The 20,868-nt window shown below is 40.8% G+C and overlaps 1 protein-coding gene across 3 annotated transcripts; it reads right to left on the bottom strand.

Annotated features, from left to right (window-relative positions):
- Positions 1-550: 550 nt before the first annotated feature.
- On the bottom strand, positions 551-20,846 carry LOC6585058 (protein TIS11). Of its 3 annotated transcripts, none has more exons than XM_044010845.1 (4): positions 20,697-20,846; positions 18,774-19,369; positions 2,976-3,349; positions 551-1,749 (listed from the first exon to the last, which is right to left on the bottom strand). In XM_044010845.1, exons 2-4 carry the CDS (start codon positions 18,861-18,863, stop codon positions 828-830), a joined length of 1,386 nt encoding a protein of 461 aa, XP_043866780.1. In that variant the 5' UTR covers positions 18,864-19,369; positions 20,697-20,846; the 3' UTR covers positions 551-827. The 3 variants fall into 3 exon arrangements, with proteins under 3 accessions (XP_043866780.1, XP_043866804.1, XP_043866792.1); XM_044010869.1 differs by having other exon boundaries at positions 18,774-19,216; XM_044010857.1 differs by lacking the exon at positions 20,697-20,846 and adding an exon at positions 20,183-20,505.
- Positions 20,847-20,868: the final 22 nt, after the last annotated feature.

The following is a 20,868-nucleotide window of genomic DNA, read 5'->3' as shown; positions in this document are numbered from 1 at the left end:
GCACCACGTGTTATCGATTGCTATCGATAGTCGGGCGCTGACTCTTTTTGTGAATGTTGCTTAACTAAGAATTTGCATTTATAAATATTAAACAAAAGTGCGACGAGTGCATGGATGGGGGATGGGGGTGGTCAATGGGGCGTGGCTCGGCGTATGGCGTGCGGTGTGGCGCAGTCAATTGGTATCGATATATCGACAAATGCGTGTGATTGTCCACATTGTATTTGAGCAACCACGCCCACTCAGCAACGCCCTCTCAGGGCCGATCCTATTGACGGGATAATAGGGGCAGTAAAGACAGGGGCGGGACGGGGTTGTAAGTGTTTAATGTTAAAATTTGTGAATGTACAGTCCGTGTTCTTTTTATCATTCTCTATTCGTCTTGTTCTTGTTGTTGTTGTTATTCATATGGTCCAGTATTTTGAAAGAAAATATCATTGCATATATATGTACACATATACATACATACATACGTATATACAGATATGTATATAGAGATATACATAGTGCTATATAGATATGTACACATATATATACATACATACAGTGATAACGATATATACACACATAGACATATATGGATAGATATATATATATATGTGTATATATATTTTGTTGTCGGGGCAATAGATTTGCGAAAGGACAGACAGACAAAACAGAAAGTGACTGAGAGTAAGAGCGAGAATGGGAGAATTGGAGACAGTCAAAGAAAGAGAATGGGCTAAAGAAAAGGAGAGGGATGTCTATGTGTCTATGTCTGTGTCTGTGTGAGTGTGTGTGGGCGTGGAGAGTGAAGAGGGATAAATTAGAATTTGAAATGTTGAAATTTACAAGAAGTTCTCTTGAGGAATGATCGGATATCGATTAATAGTCTGAGATTTTTGCATTAGAATTGTGGAAGCAGCCGTTGTGGAACTCAAGCGATTGAAGACGGGCAGTCGTGGCGCCTCCTCGTGTTGCAGCGGCGAGCTGATGCTCTTCTGCAGCAGCTGTTTAGTGTTGCTGCCTTTGCTATTATTATTGTTGTTGCTGTTGTTGTTGGTGTTGTTGCTGTTATTATTGCTGCGCTCGAACTGCTGCACCTGCTGCACCGACTGCGGCTGCGACGTCGGCGGCGGCGGCGTATGCACCGGCGAAATGGGCGCATTCGGGCTATCGGGCGGCGTGGCCGGCGCCAAGCCGCACGCCGACGATGTGGACGAGGCCGATGAGGCATGCCCATTGGCATTGTTGCCGCCGTTGCATGCATTGGGCATGCTCAAATAGGCGGCCGCATCGTGGAATGGAAAATTTGTTAGCGAATTTGTGGGCGAGAGCGACAGCGAACCGGTCGGCGATTCGCGATCCGAGCCGGTGCTCATGCTCAGTGGCGGACTTAGCGGTAAAAAGTATTGAGTAATGTTTGTGTTGTTGTTGTTGTTGTTAGTAATGGTGTTGCCATTGGAGAGTTGCGTTGGCTTCTGGAACGGCTTGCCAGCCTGCTGCTGCTGCTGTTGCTGCTGTTGTTGCTGCTGTTGCTGCTGTTGCTGCTGTTGCTGCGCACGCGCCTCATCCGCATTGTGCACAAAGTGACAGCGCGGCCCATAAGGACAGAAACCAACGCTGTGAAAGGTGCGACAGTATTCGGTCTTGTACTTGGGATGACGCTGCAAATTGCGCAACTCGTGGCAGCCATGGGCGAATTGACATTTTTCGCCGTATTTGCATTCGCCAGCCTCCTCATAGGGACGACACAATTCCGTCTTGTAACTAGAGGGAGAGAGAGAAAGGGAGAGAGGGAGAATTATAGCAAATATAAGTTTCATTTTCAAATTCAACTTTCGCCTGCCACCCACACGTTGCGTGTTTAAATGCGACCGCTCAAGTAACACACAAACACTACGCGCACACACACACACATGCACTTGAATTCGCTCCAATGGCGCCCTGCTAATTACCCGCTTTTATTTTGAGTTGCAAAACACACAAGTTCAATTAAACTTGAGTGAGAGTGCGAGTGAGACGAGCTGATCGCATACATGTTGCGTTCGCCTGCATTCTTTCTATAAGTGCTGCCCATTAGTCAATTTTCAGCTGCAACTAGCTTCTGTTTTGCCATTAAAATAGCCGAAACTAGCTTTCTTTTGATGTGGCTATATAATTTAACCATTTTCTATATTATAACATAATTAATTTATAACTGATAATTTTTATTATTATTATTTGTATTTCAAATGTTTTCTTCTGTGTTCATTTAGCTATTTTCAAATATTAGATATTGCCAGCACTGTGACTGTTTTTTTTCGGGTTCACATCCACCAAAATTCGCTTTGCTGCTCAAACATGTTGCAATTGCCTGCACTCTGCCTATTAGTGTTGCCCGTCAGCCAATTTCAAGCTGCATCTAGCTTCTTTTGTAGCCATCAAATTAGCCAATAGTTTTTATGTTGAGTTTTTTCTATGCATGAAGCTCAATAAAGTTTTTCCTATAGTATTATTTAATTGGCTGATTAGTATTTTCATAATTTTGTACTAATTCTACCTGTTTTGTGTGTTAATTTATCTATTTTCACTTTGAAATTCTGCCAACACTGCGAATGATCTTTTATGCTTTACAGCGAACCGAACTTCGCCTCAAACATGTTGCGTTCGCTTCTCCACACTACAGGATACAATCGAACCTCGCCGCGTGCTCTTCTGCAAACATACTAATTATTTAAGAGTTGTCAAGCATCAATACTTTTAAATAAATATATTTTGTAATTTATCACAATCCTCTTGACACTATATTTTGATGCACACGAATGAATTTTAACTTCACTTTGAATTATTTGTATTCCTATCTTATCTTGAGCACAGTTCGAACAGTTATTGTTTACCTGGCAACTCTGCTGCAACACTTTCACACACAATGCAATGCAACGAACGGGTCGGCAGGATTAAGTTCGATGTGCAACAGGTTCAATTGCAACAGATTTTTTGGTCGCTCAACTTACCGCGATGTATTCATTGGCTGCTGGGGTGGCAACGGCTCCGACTGTGTGCGCTCCAATTTACGGTGCAACGATATGTTGCTCAGATTCTCAATGATTGTCACCAGTGATGCGACTGCCGGCGGCTGGTGCTGCTGTTGCTGCTGCTGCTGAGCCAACTGGCTGAGACGCTGAGCCGGCTGTGAGATGGTGCGAGTTAACGGTCCATGCAAGCGATGATGCTGCTGCAGGAGCTGTTGATGCTGCTGCTGCTGTAGCTGTTGTTGCTGCTGCTGCTGATGAAGCAACTCCTTATCGCTTACGTGCTGATCCATGCTGGCATCCAGGATGTGATCCGAATGCTGTTGCTGCTGCTGTTGCTGCATATCACTGACAACCTGCAATAAGACAGAGGCAAACAAGCAAACAATTAATATCAACTGAGCTTTCGCATAAGCAAGCGTAGCGTCTTTCTCTCTCACTATCTCTTTCTACCTCACTCTGTCTCTCTTCCATGTAAATGGGCGCACATTTTGCCCAAAGACAACGGCCAAATATAGCAAATGTGCGCAAAGGAGACGACAGAGCAGCAAGCAGAGCAGCGGCAGAGACGCACACACATAATACTTTTACTTTTAACTTGACCTATAAGTAAAGTGTAAAGAGTAAAGAGCAAAAGCAAAAGCAAAAGGCGCTCGCTCAATTGCTGATTGTCTAGCTGTTGCCGTCAGCGTCGCTGTCGGCGTTGCCGTCGGCATCGACGTCTGCGTCAACGTCTAAAATTAATTTTGGACTACCGCGGCAGCAGCAGTCACTTGTAATGGTAAAGATATTGCAAAAAATAATACATCTATATATGTATATGTATAAAATAATAAATAAATAAATGGCAGCCAAAATGTTGTTTTTATACATTTGTATATATGTAATTTTCCAGCCATTAACCAATACCACAACAACAACAATGGCAACATTAACAACACGCACACGGACATGGACATGGCATGGCGGCTGCGACGGCGCCGCAAGCTCTCCAGCTGCTCAATGCGGCATTGCCCGTTTGCCGCTCTCTCGCTCTCCACACCTCCTCCTCTTTCAACCTCCCTCGACTCCACACACCCTTCGTATGGCGCGTACAAGACAACCCACTCGCTCTCGCAGACTTGGCGTGTGTCGTCATCAGTTTCAGTTTTTTTTTTCCATCTTTTCTTCTTCTTGCCGTCTTTCTTTCTGAATTGTTATTGCCATTGTTGTTGTTGTTGTTGTTGTTGCTGATGTTCATTTTCGTGCGATGCTGTAACACGTTATGCAACCAGCCAACCAACCAACCAACACCAATACTAACACACACACACACACAACACAGGCACGCAAGCTTGTCTGATCGAAAGAGAGAGGGGCTGCCAACAACTAACAACAACAACAACAAACAACAGCGCCAATTACATATGTATAGAGCTCAAGTTCAAGCCAACAAAAATACACACACACGCACACACACACACACGCACGCACACGAACTCAAACACGATCTCGAACACGAACACCAAACACAGTGAAGCAGCAAACGGCCCAAAAGCAAAGCAAACGAAGACGCCGTCGCGGCCAAAAAACAACAACAAAAGCAAGACTTAATTTTTGGAACCCAGCAGCCGTTGTTAAGGAAAAAAATAAATAAATATAAAAAAGCAACAACTAGCCAAACTGGTTGGCACTTAAGACACACACACATACATACCCTCACATGCAGCACGGACGCTTACGACGCGTGCGCGGCCAGCGGACTTACGCGCTGAACGTTGCCAGACCGTTGACAATTGCCTTGCACTTTGCAGAGCGCGTTACACGCTTCTCGTTGATACGTGTAATCAGAGGCCTCTGTTGACTTTCGAGTGTTTCTGACTGATTGCATAGATAGCTTATCGCTTACCCTGAATCATGTAGTTTATTAATAATATTATCTATTTGCGAATTTGGCAATCAAACGTTTCGTCTTTGACTTGACTTTTATTGGATTGAAGGCGATGTTGCGGCTCAGCTGGCTGTCTGACTGGCTTGCAGTCTGGCAACGCTGCTTCAGCAACAAGTTAGCAAACTTTTACGACTGTTATGACCAACTTCGCGCTTACGGCATCATTTGCGGCCTCTTAAAGCTTTGCTTGCATAAAGAGTACCACACACACAAACACACACACGCATCGAAACAGGCAATCGCTTGTGAGTGGAAGCGCGGGGCAGCGCAACGATGACGCCGACGTCGTCGCCGCGACGCTTAAACGTGTTCAAAAACAACTTCAAGTTGGCCGCGCATTCAGCTCTGCATGTGTGCGCCTTTATATATATATATTATATATATATATATATATATGTGTGTGTGTGCACAAAAGACAAGATAAACAGGAGTACAGAGCACAGCCCGCCTTGCCCGCATACCCTGTGCCCAATTCGGCAATCAGCGAACGCTTAGGCTGTTTGTCCGGCCTATACAATAAAAAGCAGACAAATAGATCAGAGCGCCGCTGCGACTGCGACTGCGACGTCAACTGAGCCACTCTTGCTTGTTGCTGCTGTGGTTTTTGCTTTTGCTTTTTGCGCTATATACGCATTCGCTCTGACTGTCTATACATGTGTGTCTGTGTGTGTGCGTGTGTCTTCGGTTAGGCAAGTTTTCTGTCTATCTGTGTGTGTGCTGCTCGCCACATCTTTCATCTAGGTGAGAATTTCCCTTTCATTTGAAAATGAAAATAAGTTTACTTTTCTTTGCAGTCTGCGGGCTTCTACGCTGTGTGCATGCATACATTCATATACGTGTGTGTGTGTGCATGCCGTTGGCAACATTTGCTTTGTAGACATGTTGCGCTTGCTGCTGTGTAGCTGAGAGCTTTTATTGCTGCTAAGACCTTGCCTTGATTCTGCTTCATTTGTTTGCTGTTTTTTGTTTTCTCACTTTGTGTTGCTTGCGCTGTGAGAGAGCTTGACGAAGTTCCGGTTCAATTTAGCACATCAACTCCCAATTTGACATTTTATGATTTTTTTTTAGCATAACAACACATATGATTACAATATATATATATATATTTATATGTATGTATGTGTGTGTTTGTATTTATATACATATGTAAATATGTATTGGACGCTGTTAGGTAAGATTTTGTTGCTGCCTTTGTGGCTTGGATTGGCTTGGCTTGGTTTGGCTGCTGCTGCCTTTGCTGTTGTTGTTGTTGCTGTTGTCTCGTAAACACGTTCGCACACACACACACACACAGATGTGTAGCCAGGTGTGTGTCTGTGCGATGCTGAAGACTGCCTGACTGACTAACTGGTTTATAACAGCAACAACAACGACGACAGCAGCGACGTCGACGTCGACGACGCAATATCCATAACCTCGATGAGCTAACACCAATACAAGCATATCATCGCGTGGAGAGTGAGTGTTAGAGCGAGAGTGCAAGAGATTCGCGCTTTATTCTGCGCACACAGATCAAAGCTAATGGAACAGGTAGAAGGCGGCCGAGGGGCATCTAGGGGTGGAATGCGGGTGTCCACACCGACACACACATACTCACATGCATAAACACGAACTGCGAATTGAAAATGAATACATAGTTATTATAGGTGTTATTTATATTGCTAAGGTAAATCCAACAACAACAACTTGCACGAACAGGTAACTAAACAGAGCTGAAAGGGAATTGGGGGGCGTGGCAGCGTAGAGGGGGAGGCAAGCTAATGGCGCTTATATACTATATTTATTTACATGTTTATATACAGAGATAGACTACTGGAAGGGGGGGGGGAATAACATTAGCAATTAGTTACGAGTAGCTGTCAAAACTGGAAATTTAGCTGGAAAGCAACAGCAGCAGCGACAAATTTAGCGGATAAAGATCGAAAATAATATAAAAATCATGTTCTAAGAATTTCAATTAAAATGTGACGGATTTTTCAGAAGAATCAAAGTAATCTATCGGTAATGCATTAAATACAAGTCGATAGCAACCGCAAATCGAATTAATCGATAAGCTCAAGTTTGCAAAAGTTTCCACTCAGCTGACAGTAATCGAAACCATTTGTTTTGCTTCACGACTCACTTGTTCCATCTCTTATCGTTTCAATTTGACATTCTAGTCTCCACTCTCTGCAGTCCTTCCACAAAGCACCCCATATAAAATACTCCATTGAGCTGATTCTCCACTTTCCACTCTCTACTCCTTCCCTTCACTATTCCCTGCTCTCTACTCTACACTCTCTACTCCTTATTTCTTACTCTCCACTTCTAACTCTCCACTCCCTTCTATTGTCTCCCTCATTCGATCGTTTTAATTGTCGCAAGGCAAATTTGACTTGGTAATTAACACATGGGGCACCCAGTCAGACGCTGACAGCGACATCGACGTCGACGCAGGCAGCAGGCAGCAACCAGCAGCTCCATCATTTGTTTATCCCCCGCCTCCCCCTACTCCTTCTCTTTCTCTCCCTATTAATGCAGCAGCTTTACCCCTAAACAACAACAACAAAAACAGCTGGTCAGCAATTTAGTGGGGGTTGGAAATGTGGGGAATGACATAGCATGCAACTGGAGGCAGGGGAAAGACAGAGATGAAGGCGAGCCCGAGATATGGGCACGCTGGTCAATCAATCGACAGTCGGTCGTTGGGTCCAATCGCCGTTGTTGTTCTTGTTATTATTGTTGTTGCTGTTGTTGGTTACTGTTTCTAAGTCGTCTCTGGCTGCTGTCATCCATCCAGTTGGCGAGTAATCAATGCACACAAAACACACACACACACACATACATATATGTATATATACACAGAAACTTGCAAGTCAAATATAATTCAACTCACTGATAAAGCACACAATGCGACGTGACGTTTGCAAATGTACGTGTGCATGCAAGCGTATGTGTGTGTGTGCGTGTGTGTGTGTGTGCTACCGAGAACAGGATCGCCAAAGAGTAGAGAATGAAGCAATGCATATGCATATTGCATATACATATACATATATAAGTATATAAGCATATGCTACACACACACACACACACACACACATCGAGATTAACATGTGTGTGAGAGAGTGCAAGAGTTTGAGCATTTTGGCTAACTGTAAGCATACATTTCGCAATGCACACACACACACATGCACACATGCATATGCGACTCAAGCTTCGTCGTTAAGTTTCGTCAAGTCAAAGAAAAACCCAAGCAAAAATAAGAAAAAAACAAAATCAAAATGCACACAAAAAAGTAAACCAACGAGACAACAACAACAACAACAGCAGCAATTGCCACGTTATTATTTACATAATGTTGCCAAAGGCTGCGACGCAACATGTAACAACAAAAAGCGCAGCAAGTGCGAAAGGGCGACGAGAAAGGGAGACAGAAAGAGAGAGAGAGGGGGCAGGCTATAGGTAGGGCGACCAACTTGGCCCAACCATCGATTGAGGTCTAGGTCGAATTAAGCATTTCACATTTTCGTGTCGTTTTCATTGTGCGTCCGTTGTTAATATTTGGTAAGCGCGCACACACATACACTCATACGTAGACACACATAGGCAAAGCAGAAAAGCAACAGCGCTTGGCGCGCATGCGTGGAAGCGAGAGGCAAATGTTAAGCAATGACGCGAAGACGCGTCAACGCATGCGTCGCTGCTGGCAGCGCGTCGTGCCAGTTTCGTTTCATTGCCAATCGTTGACGCCGACGTCGACGTCGACTTCACTTGGCTTCCTCTTTCCATGTCGTTGTTCGAGCCGGCTCCAAAACACATGCACACACACACACACTCACGAAATACACAATACATAATAATAACACAACACATAATAAAATACAATAAAAGAAAACTTCACAAACATTAAGCAGCAGCAGCAGCAGCAACAAAAACAACTTGGCCTTGCTAAATTCGGAGCACAACAACCATTAAAAAAAAACCCCAACAAGAAATAAATAAAGAGAAACAAAAACAAAAAGCAAATCCGCCACACAAAGTCGAAGTCGAAGGGTTTTCATACCCAAAATAAATTAAATAATAATATACGTTTCGTTATTGTTCGTTCTGCTGCTGCCGGAGCTGCTGTTGCGGCTGCTGCTCTGTTGGCAGAGCTGTCGCAATGCAGAGCGTTGCGTTTGCGCAGATTTCGCATTTAGCTATTTGGGTTTGCCCTCCACTCACACACACATACACACAGAGGCAGTGACACAAAAATGTTGCAATTGTCAAAACCGAAAAACCAAAGACAATTAAAAACCGGAGGCTAGCCAAGCATGGATTGCTGCAAAAGTCTCCCGCTCCCGCTCCCTCTCTCTCTCGATTGCTCTCACACTACTCATACACACACACGCACACACACATGCACGCGAGCAGCCACAGCAAAGTTACATGGAAATGTTATGCAATCGATTGCAGTTTCCGAGTTGGAAGCTATAATCGAAATTGCAAATTGCGTGAGTAAGTGGAGTGTGTGTGCGTGTGTAGAGTGGAACTAAAAACTGGAAACTGGAAAGCAAGGAAGCAAACAAAAAGGGCACGCGAAATGAGGGCAAATTAAAAATGGAATTTTACGTAGTATGCATGCGTCTGTGTGTGAATCGCATGGAAAGAAATGTCAATTTCATTTGCACACTAATAGCTGCGTGTCCGTGTCCGTGTGCGTGTGCGTATGCGTATGTATTTATGTATATAGGTTAGTTGCATTTCAAATGGAATGCAAATTGTCAAACTGTATCAATCACAGATCTTGTGCATGGAAAAGTTTTTGCTTTTTTTTTTCTTCTTTAAGTCACAGTGCCATCTCGATTTGGTGAACAACAACATTAAATATTATGCTAGTTTTTAATTGTTTCCGTTTGAATATAATAAAAATGCTTGTTCATATCTGATAAGCAGATAAAATGCTTAAACAAAGCTGTGCTCACTCAGCTACTACTTTAAATATAATTTTAGTATATACATACATACATATCTATCTGCTCCAGACAATGTCTTTAATCGCATGTACTACTAAAGTGACGATGATGATAAAATGGAGAAGATCATGTCTTTCCTTTTGGGTTGTATACATACATCAAATAGAGCTATGTATTTTACGAAAATGATAAGAGCGACAGATAGACAGATATACAAATATATTTGTTTGTATATAAGTATGTTGTGTATTTAACAACTGTACACATACATATATGTATGTATGGATAGCTCTACTTGGGGATTACTATATCACACAATCTCTTCTGTTTGTCTTAGCGACGTCTCACCGTACATATGCACATGCACGTGTTTTTTGTTTTATATATGCCTTATTTACTTTCGATCAAAGAATCAATTTCTTGTTGACTTTGCTTAGTTGAATTCTTCTCCTTCATCTACCCTTCTTCCACCCTCCACCTCTTCAAAACGCTGCTCGATGCTGTTGCTGCTGCTGTCCGTTGGCTATCAGTGCGGTGTCAAACCTTATCGGGGGCCTCGTTCAGTGCGTGCTTACATATTTTGTTTGTTTTTTATATTCTGAATACAGGCATACATACATACACATGTACATCAATTGCTACATATTTTTGAATATATACAGACACATATATTTACGACATCAGCATTATCGACATCAACATCGAATTCGACTTCTACTTCGAAAAAAAAAAAAAACCTCAATGACAGACGCTAAGCCAAGTGTCAATCTCCCCCTTTCCTGTGTATCCCCTTTCCTAACGAGCATATTAAAAATTCGATAACCAGAAAATATCATATTCTTATAGTTAACAAAATATAACAAAAGAAATGTGTAAACATATTAAATTGCAAAGTTGACTTTGCGCCTTAAAAATCAGCTAATGCAATTTAATGGTTGCTTTTATTACATTTGTTTGCATATTCAATAAACAGGGTATTCGTTGCTCGCCTATCGACAAATGCAAATGCAGAAAGAAAGAGAAAAAAGAAAAACAGAACTGTTCTTGTTGCATTTTTGCTTTTGTTTTCATTTAATTACTTTTGCCTGACATTTGCTCTCTCAAGTCTTATACGTCACTTATGCTTGCCGTATGTTAATTCGTTAAGCTAAGATTCCTTATACTACGCTCTCTCTCTCTCTCTCTCTCTGGCTATACTTGGCTCTGTATAAGTGTCTCTTATAAATTAGTTTAAGCTATGCTTGTTGGCTCTCATTACAACATGCTTGGCCTCACGTACTTGCCCGCGCTCGCGCTCGCTCTCCCTCTCTCTCGCTCTCTCACTTTCTGCTTAGTATGACCTTTTTTATTTACTCCTGTCATGTGTTGTTGTTTTCTGTTATTCTATATCAAAGTTCTTAGTGCTTATCAGCAACAAACCAGAGCAACAACAACACTGTCGACTTGTGTACATGTGTGCCTGTGTGCGTGTGTTTGTGTGCTCTGATCTGTCATAGGCTCACTTACACTCAGGGTGCACTTAAACTCATTGCGACTGTCTCTTTCGCTCCTTGTCAAAGCGCATACAAACAACAAAATATATGCTTTACAAGAAACTAATAATGAAGAGGACAACAACAAAACATGTGCACATGTTACATGTTGCTCTGCCGCCTATTGTTTTTTTTTTTTTTTTTTTTTTCCGTTGGTCTGTCTTGTCACATTAAAACTCTCCAAACTTCCTCGTTCTTTGCTCTCTTCCTTTGCTGTTAGGCCGCTCCACACTATCTATCTTTATCTGCCTATCTGCCAACGCCGAGACCCCTTGCTGACACTTTTTTGTTTAACACACGCGCACATATGGACAAAACAAACACATACAAGTATATATATCTCTCTCTCTCTATGTGTGTGCGTATATGTATATAGAAAAACACGTATGTATGTGTGATTTAATTCGATAAGAATACTTATTATTGGGTTAGTTAGTTCATATAATAATAATCTTTTTTTCTGTTCTTTTTTTCGCTCGCTTGTTTGTCGTTGTTGTTGGACTGTGCGCTGAACAGTGAGTGAAATAGAAGAAGCAGTAGCAGCGGTAGCACCAGTGACAGCAGCAGAGTGAAAGGAAAGGACAGGGAAAGACGCAACGAGATCAGCAACACAAACACAAATACACACATACACATACACTCGTATGGGTATAGAGTAAACGAAACTTAATCACAAGTGCAAAAGGACGATAAGACTTGAAAGTAGGAAGAAAACAAATTACAAACAAATAAATGGTAGTATAAATTTGATTATAAATTTAAGTGATTTGTTTTTTTTTTTTTTTTTTTTTTTAATGAAATTATTTTAAAAATTTAATTAAATATTCGTTTTGTTTCTTATATCATGTTAATGAAATAAAAATAAACACATGCTAATAAATAAAAATAGAAATGAAGTATTACAGTTACATATATATGGACATATATTATTATGGAGTGCAGCTTCAAAGTGGTTTCGTTTTCCGCTTTGATTGAAATTCGATCGAGTGCACACACATACACACATTCATATGCATATGTAAAAGAATGAAACAATAACATGGTATGCATGTAAATACATACATACAGGAATAATTTCGATCGCATTCAATTGAACACTTGACAGTGTGAGTGTGTTACAGAAAGAGAGAGAGGTGTGCGTGGGGGATGGGGTGCCTGGAGTACACATTGGGGGTTGGCAGAGAGTTAGGGATAGGCAAGGTGGGGTAAATAGAAACAGCGTCATTTATGCACTATCAGCAGCTGCCTGCACGCACACACACAAACACACACACACCGTTGCATTTGTCATGTACGTTTTGAGCGTTAATTCTTCCTCTGCCCCCGCAGCAGCTCCTTTACCTACACGCCAATGCATATGTGTTCACACACACACACACACAGAGGCAATTTGATTACCCGCCACAGCAACAAAAATCTTAAACAACAACAGCGAGAACTAAGCAAAAGGCAACACAATAAAAATTAACAGCAACAAAAGTGCTAAAACAGGCTATGCAGCCATAGCATGGAATATAAGCGTAAGAGAAAGGGAGAGGGAGAAGGGTATCGTGTGCAGGGCAGCGGTCGAGGCAAGCAAACGCATGCGAGTTTGTAGTCGGGGCCAACATGTTGAGAATATGTTGAACACGTGGTCGGGTCGCTCGGGCAACCGAACGCGGTTTACGAAGGGGGGAAGAGAGGCGAAAACAACAACAACAGCCACAAACGGCTGCGGGTCTTTGGGTTCGGGTTTGATTCGTTCGTGAGCGGCAAACAAAATCAACGGCAAAACGTCGTCTGGAGCCCAGTTACAATGGGAGTGCGAGTGCGTCTATGTGTGGGGGAGGAGGAGGAGGGAAGAAGGAGCAATAACAAGGGTTGCTGTTTAGAACGCAACAATAGCCAGAGTCATACACGCACTCTCATAAAAAGATCTTTCTCACTCTCCCTCTCTCTCGCTCGATCGCTGTTATTCGTCCTGTAAAACCAGTTGAAAGAGCAGACGACGATTGCCCGCACGAAAGCAAAACATTCAACGACAACTACAACTAAAGCAGCAACAGCTGCAGCAACAACAAGTAATCAAAAAGCGACAGTGAATGTGAATGGAAATCTACTAAACAAACGGCGACCGCAGAGACGCTGCCGCCATCGCCGTCGACGTCGACGTCGCTGTCGACGTCTGCGCAAAGAAACGGCAACTTCATTATATAATAGATTCGATTCGATTCGAATTCGATTGCGATTGGATTTTTCGTTGTTGTTTTCTTTGTTTTTTTTTTTTTTTTTTCTTCTTCTTTCCTTTCTTATAGTCTTTGTTTTTGTATGGATTGGCAAGCGAATCGAATGACGAGCAAAAGAAAAATACAAAACAGAAATAAAATATAAAAAAAAAACTGATGTTGCAAGCAAAAATAAAATAATAAACAAAAATATATTGCCAGCGTTTTGGGGTCTGACAATTCAACCCCCGCCACCCCCACCCCTTGCGACGCATTGTGTGCAGCCCGCATTGAAATCGAAAACATTTTCCTCAAAGAGAAAAAAAAAACGTTAATAATAATCATAATAAATACTCGCATATTGTAATAATAATTCATAATTGCAGCGGAAAAAACCCTAAAAAATTAAGGAAAAAAAAAAAAACTGTATAAACAGCGTCACACAACACAAACCGGGTCACATTTTTACACACGGGGGCGACGATGCATATATGTATGTATATACATACATATATAAATAACTATATAAAATACTATTTTGATAAGTGATTGACTGATTGATGGAGATATATACATCATATATAGCTATAAATATCATATATCATGTACCTATATACTTGTATGTATATAGTATATCATATAACCTATGTAAGTACAGATGTATGTACTGCGTGATTCATAGATATATACATATATACATTCATCACATATGTATGTATGTATGTGGATACATCATATACTCTGTATCCACTAAAATTAAATTTCAATTTTCATATAATCCATACATACAACGACAAATGTTGTTTAAAAACAATTTCATCAAATCCAACTGAATAAATATATACAACATTTCTATATATGCTATATAATATTATACATACATATGTATGTACAAGCAAAGCATGTTAATTTGAAACTTTGCTTACAGCTCAACTTTTATATTTACTTTAATTTCATTTAAAAAAATAAAAATAAAAACAAAAACTAACCAATACAACTTAATTTTGAGGTTAACTCAGTTTCATTTGAGGTTATGTTGAAGGCAACAGACGCAACTAAAGCAAGGCTTGGCAAAGCTTTTTAAAGTTTTACATTTACATACATTATATTGATTTTGATTTTTGTTGTATTCGGTTTTATGATTATTTATTTTTTCAATGCAATTGCGTTCAGCTCTAGATTAATTTAAATGTATTGCCAAAGTAATCAACCCGTAGTTAACCTTAACCTCTGCGATTACTTGGACTACTTAAAGAAGGAGAGTGAGAGGGTGCGAGAGAGAGAGAGAGCGAGGGGACTCACAACATAAACATATGCATGCATAATACGGTAAACGGTTTGTTTTGTATGTAAAGTAGTCGTACTTTAGCGCTTGACCCCCACAAAGTATTTGCAAGTTAATGACATTTAAGTTAAAGATTCGATCAATTTTCGTAGCCCCCTCTTTCTCTCTACCTCTCTGTACGACCGTCCCTGAAGGCGCCCAACAAACCGCGGCGACCCCACCGCAAGAAATAACAGAACACGCACAAAGATACACACACACACGCATGCGTTTATACATGCATACTCATACGTTCGTATGTATGTATGTACTTTGGCACTCAATTGAGCGGCCATTAGCAAGGCAACAACTACAACATGATCATCGTGAAGCGCATATGAAGACAATTTTTAAGATTACAATAACAGCAATAGCAACAACAACAATAACGGCAACAGGCAATGACAATAGAATATGAAGTGGATGGATGGATGGATGGATGGAAGGCAGGCCAGCAGGCAGGAGAGCAGGCAAGCAGGCGCTTGCTTGGCTCCTCTCGCTCAATAAGCGTGGCATGAGAGCGTGTGAGCGAGAGGGCAACTGGAGCTCATACGTAGCTGCTGCTGCTGCTGGTGTGGGAGATAGCGAACGATGAGCGACGACATCGCACGAGTGCACACACTCACTCAGCAACACTGGCTGACGGACGGACAGACAGACAAAAGCAGAGACGTTCACAGTATTGATACACACACACATACACACTCGTACAAACTCATACATATGTATTTATTTATTTATTTCGCTCAGCTCGTTTGCCCGTTCATTTATTATATATATTTTTTTTTAATTTTATTTTACAACTTGAACAGCGATAATAATAATAAGCAGCAAACGTCAGTAGCTGGCACGCAAATAATTTATTTATAATTTGTATTTCTGTTAACTTGCATTCAAACACAAAACAGCGAAATACAACAAAAAAAAAAAAAAACACGCACACACACATGCATAGAGACATACATACATATAAGTACAAATAACGTACATATATACACATGTATACATATTCACTCAGAGCTTGCACATTCGGCAACTTGCATATGGCGGCAACTTTGGCAACATGTTGCTACGCCTGTGATCTGTTGTGTGCGTCTCTGTATGTGTGTGTGTGCGGGTGAGCCCAACTCCAGCACACACACACAAGTTGAACTGAGGCCTGGACCTGCATATTAATCGAACCGTATTCAATCGCAGCGCATGAAATAAATTGACGTTCCAGGCTGGAATTGCCCTTCGCCTCCTCTTATTCTGTAGCTGTTGCTGCCGCTGCTGCTTCTTCTTCTGCTTAGGTAGGTAGTCGCCTCTCTACCAGCAATGGCGACGACGCCGGGACATACACATACACACATATTTTTAGTTTATGCCTGCATACACTTACACTGTGTGCTGTGCATACATGTGTATGTGTGTGTGTGTGTGTGTCGACAGTGCAGCGGCCGCGACGGCGTTTGTTATCGCCTTGGCAGGAAATGGAATTATATTCGTAAAAAGTGGTCGCTGCATGAACTGACTAACTGACTAGCTAGCTGACTGCCCCGTCTCGTTTCGTCTCGTCCCATCCCGTCCTATTTCATTGCATTTAGTTTCGTCCCTGCTTGCCCTGTGCTTGTGTGAGTGTGAATGTATGTATGTGGAAATGAAACGTAATATGATTACGAAGCGCTGAGGAGTTTGATATAACAAACTAAGCATTTTTGCTTTTGGGCGCAAACGGCAGCAACAAAAATAACAACAAATTAACCAGCCAAGCAAGCAGGCAGCCAGGCAACAACAACAACATGGAGCCGTGCATATAAATTTCATAATAAAAGTAACAACAGCGAGACAACGACGACGAAATCAAAAGTTATGCGAAAAAGTGAATTTCAGTTGAGCAGCAGCTTCATCCACCTGACGAAGAAAAATATTAAAAAAAAAAAAAAAAAAAAAAAAAAAAAAGTGAACGCGTTTTCTGCGCACAGACAAAAAAAAAAACAACCACAACATGCAAATGGAAAAACAAATAAAAAATGTCTGACTAGTAGATGCCCTTTAACTGTAAACTAGGTTAAACATTTTGATCATAACCCCAATTTCAAGTCAATCACTTAATTACAATTACTTATAGCAACAGACCAACAAATATATATATATATATGTGTATATTTACATATATTGTTAGTCCATTGTATGGCGTTGAGCAACATACATACATACATTTATAACAACATATTTTTCAAAGCATCTTTGTTGGCCGTAACGTAACGAAAACTAATGCAAAACGTGTTTGTCTTGCTCCGCTCAAGCGAATTTCGTTGATATCGTTGCTGACAAACTTGTCGCCTGGCCAAACAACAAACAGAAGCAGCGACCGAAAGAAAAACAAAAGCACAAGCGCAGCCAGAGTACCTCTGATCGCTTGTTGCAGCAGTCTCAGTTTCAGTTATGTGTATGTGTGTCTGTGAGTGTGTGCGCGCATATATATATATATATACATATGTGCGTGTATATGTGTAAATTTGAGTGAGTTGCGCCCTTTCGCTTTCGGCAGCAATTTGGTGCTATTGCCCACTTGCCTCTACCGATTGATGCAGTTCAACAATACAAAAACAACACCAAAAAAACTGCTGCGTAATCTGCCAGCCGATTGCGATTATGAAAACTGAAATCGAAATAAATTTCCATTGGAATTGCAATATACATATGTATAGCAATCGCGGGCAATCGCTCAATAATCGATAGCATCAACTATAATTCTTGCGTGCGCTAGCAAAGTTCGGCCAATCGCAATGAAATCACATACGAAAAGTAGAAAACAAAAACAAGAACTTGCAACTTTTGTCGGACATCAACCTGTGACAAATGTCTGTGTGGTTCTGTCTGTATGAGTGCTTGTTGTTCACATGTGTACATATGTATGTATGTACATGCATACATAGTTGGGCTCTACTTGACCTGTCCGGCACTGCACTCGTGTTTTTATTTTACTTATTTATTTGTTTTTCTTTTGATTTTTTTTCTGTTTGTACGCAGCAAAATAAAAGCTAGCACAACTCCTCCTCCCCCACTGGAAGCTCACCACTAATTCGCCCTGTTTATGGTATCAACTTTGCACGTAACCGCAATCGAGTTGCGGCAAATAACTTTAAACTTGAAGCTCTTTTTTTATTAACATTGTTTTCTTTCAGCTCTCAGCCTCAGAGCTTAAAAGCAAAAGGCAAAAAAAAATCACTAAACGAAAATCCAAACCCGGAACTTACGGACTTAATCGAATTTGTTGTCGATCAGCGGCCAACAAAATAATAACAGCTGCTGCTGCTGCTGCTATGACTGGCGTTGGCGTCGACGCCGGCGCCGACGTCGCAGAGACTTAAATACATACATTTGATCATTAGCTTTTGTTTTTTGTTTTTGGCTGATTTTCTGATGCTGTCTGATGACGGCAATGCTTACTGTGTTATACAGTCAGAGACAGGACTGGAAGACTGGAAAATTGCCACCTGTTCACTCAGTTATTATCACGAACTAAATGTACTCCGCTCTGGCTTATCAAACATTTATGCATTTGAGGTGAAATGTAAAATTGTTGAGCCTAAATAATTATGAATCAGCGTATAATAAACCAATACAGATACATGTAAAAATAAACCAAAAAGAAAAGTGAAATATGTAACGGAACGGGACGGAAATGAATTGCAAATGCTTATGAGTGTATACGTATTTTTATATGTGTCGGCGTGTGTGTTAGAGAATAACAACAAACGCTCCAATTGAGCACAAATTGGGTTTTGCGTGTAAATCCTGAACATAGTTTTTTTTTGTTCTACTCTTTTGTTTTCTTTGTAGAGTGTGCAGTTTTGTGGAGACTTACCCCTTGGAATATGTCATCGCATTCGAAATAGTGTGCATTGCCAACGATATTTGCAGTTCCAGTTGATTTTTGCACAATTGTCGCAGACATTTTCGTAGCCGTTTACAGTTGTTCCGCTCGCTCGCTCGCTCAGTCTCTCTCCCGCTCAGCACTTCTCTCTCTCTCCCTCTCACTCTATCTGCTACTTCAGCGAGCGCTCTCCTCTCTCACTTATTTCACTGGACAGCGCAAAAACAAATTCTTTATCTTTGCTTCGACTTCTCCTTCTTCTTCTTGTTCTCCTCTTGTTGTTATTACTTGCTGGACGCTTGCTATTGCTGTGTTCTTTAAATTTATAATTCTTATATATTCGCTGACTGTTGTTGGTTTGAAAATTGTATTCCGACGAATTTAACAATATTCCGTTTAGAATTTTAGTTTTTGATTTAGTTGTATTGGTTGCACTAGTTTAACGATTGGTAATGATTTTTGGATTATTAATTCTGTTGTACTTATGGCTTCTTATAAATTTTGATAATTGCTAGTTAAATTACAGCTCGTTTTTGTTGTTGTTGGAATTGTTTTTGCGTTGCGCGTGTTGCATTTCAATCAACAAGCTGAAAGGAAGGAGATACGAAAAGAAAAGAAAAAAAAAGGCAAAAAAACAACGCGTTAGAAATAATTCTACACTCCGGAATCGTATATATGTACACATGTGTGTGTGTGAGTATGTTTGTCAGTGCGACTCGCGAAGCAGGCAGGCAGGCAGGCAAAAAAACAACAGCTACACGTGCACTGCATGTGTATGTGTGTATTTTTACGAACGCTGCTCTTTCCTTAACCAAAAAGAAAAGGAAAAAGGATTTTCACGCACATGTGTTAAGCGTTTAACAAGTAGAAGAGACTCTAAAATACATCGCGTTTTCTTTGTCCCTTTATATATATACATATATATATATATATATATATTGATATGTGTGTTTCTTTTAGTTCCAAAACACCCGATTGCTGCTTCTGCTGCTGTTGTTGTTGTTTGCTTTGCTTTTATCGTCTTCGTTTTCGTTCTCGCCGCCGCAGCAACAGCAAGAGATAAGCTTGTTGTCGTCGTCGCTGCCCGATCGTATTCTTTACACTCATATATATACATATATATATATATATATACATATAAATGTTGCGCTTGTATGACAGTGTCTAGTGGTGGTCGTATTTCAGCTCAAATCACATGTCTGTTGCTGTCTTTGATTGTGTGCGCGTGTAAGTGTGTGAGTGTGTTTTTGTGTAATTTTTTAGCTGCGCAAGCAGAACAAACGCAGGCAGACTTTGTTATGCCGTTGATTTCATTTCATTTTATGCATGTCCTCTTCGTCATACACATACACATACACTTCCACATCGTATAGAGCTGCGGGATTTTAGTATAGCCTTACCCGATTCGAATTGTTCCTCGTGTGCTTGTTCTGTGCGCGCCTATTTGAAACCAAATTTTGCGTTTGTCGCCGAGGTTCAGAGACGAACACAGACATTGAACGCTTTAAAATTCGCGCGCTTGTGCCAAAGTTACAAAAACACGCGCACTCCTCACACACTCACACACACACACGCACTCCAAATCCAATTCAGTATTTGATTGCATGCAAAACCAACAATAACAAAAACAAAGCGATGAAATATATATTTTTAAAATAAAGCAATTCGCAACCAAAATTGCACTGATGCTGTGTGTTTACTTGGTTTGTTTTTACTTTTTTTTTTTTTTTTTTAAGAATTATTTTTTGAAAAATTATAAAAAAATAACGTTTAATAACAAACTCTTAACACCGCCTACTTCGTTCGAATATTTAAACTATGACAAAAAAAAAAAAAAAAAAAAAAACAAAATCTATATAAATCATATACAATTTGATTTACTGATCACAACACAATCGCACACTTGTAGCTTACTTTGCTGCTGATCCCGTTGACGAGTGCACAGATATTAACTTAAAATACGAGAGTTGTAAATATCCTGGCACGCTTTGCACCTTCTGTTTCTGTGCAGCAAACAAAAAAACACGTCCGCTCTCAATAATGAATGTTACAAATATGAACTGTTATCCCACTGTAGGGGTGATAG

The sequence above is a fragment of the Drosophila mojavensis genome, unplaced genomic scaffold, assembly GCF_018153725.1.
Source record: "Drosophila mojavensis isolate 15081-1352.22 unplaced genomic scaffold, ASM1815372v1 contig_136, whole genome shotgun sequence".
Lineage (NCBI taxonomy): Eukaryota > Metazoa > Arthropoda > Insecta > Diptera > Drosophilidae > Drosophila > Drosophila mojavensis.
The sequence above is the reverse complement of the archived record's forward strand: the minus strand, read 5'-3'. Positions and strand labels throughout refer to the sequence as shown.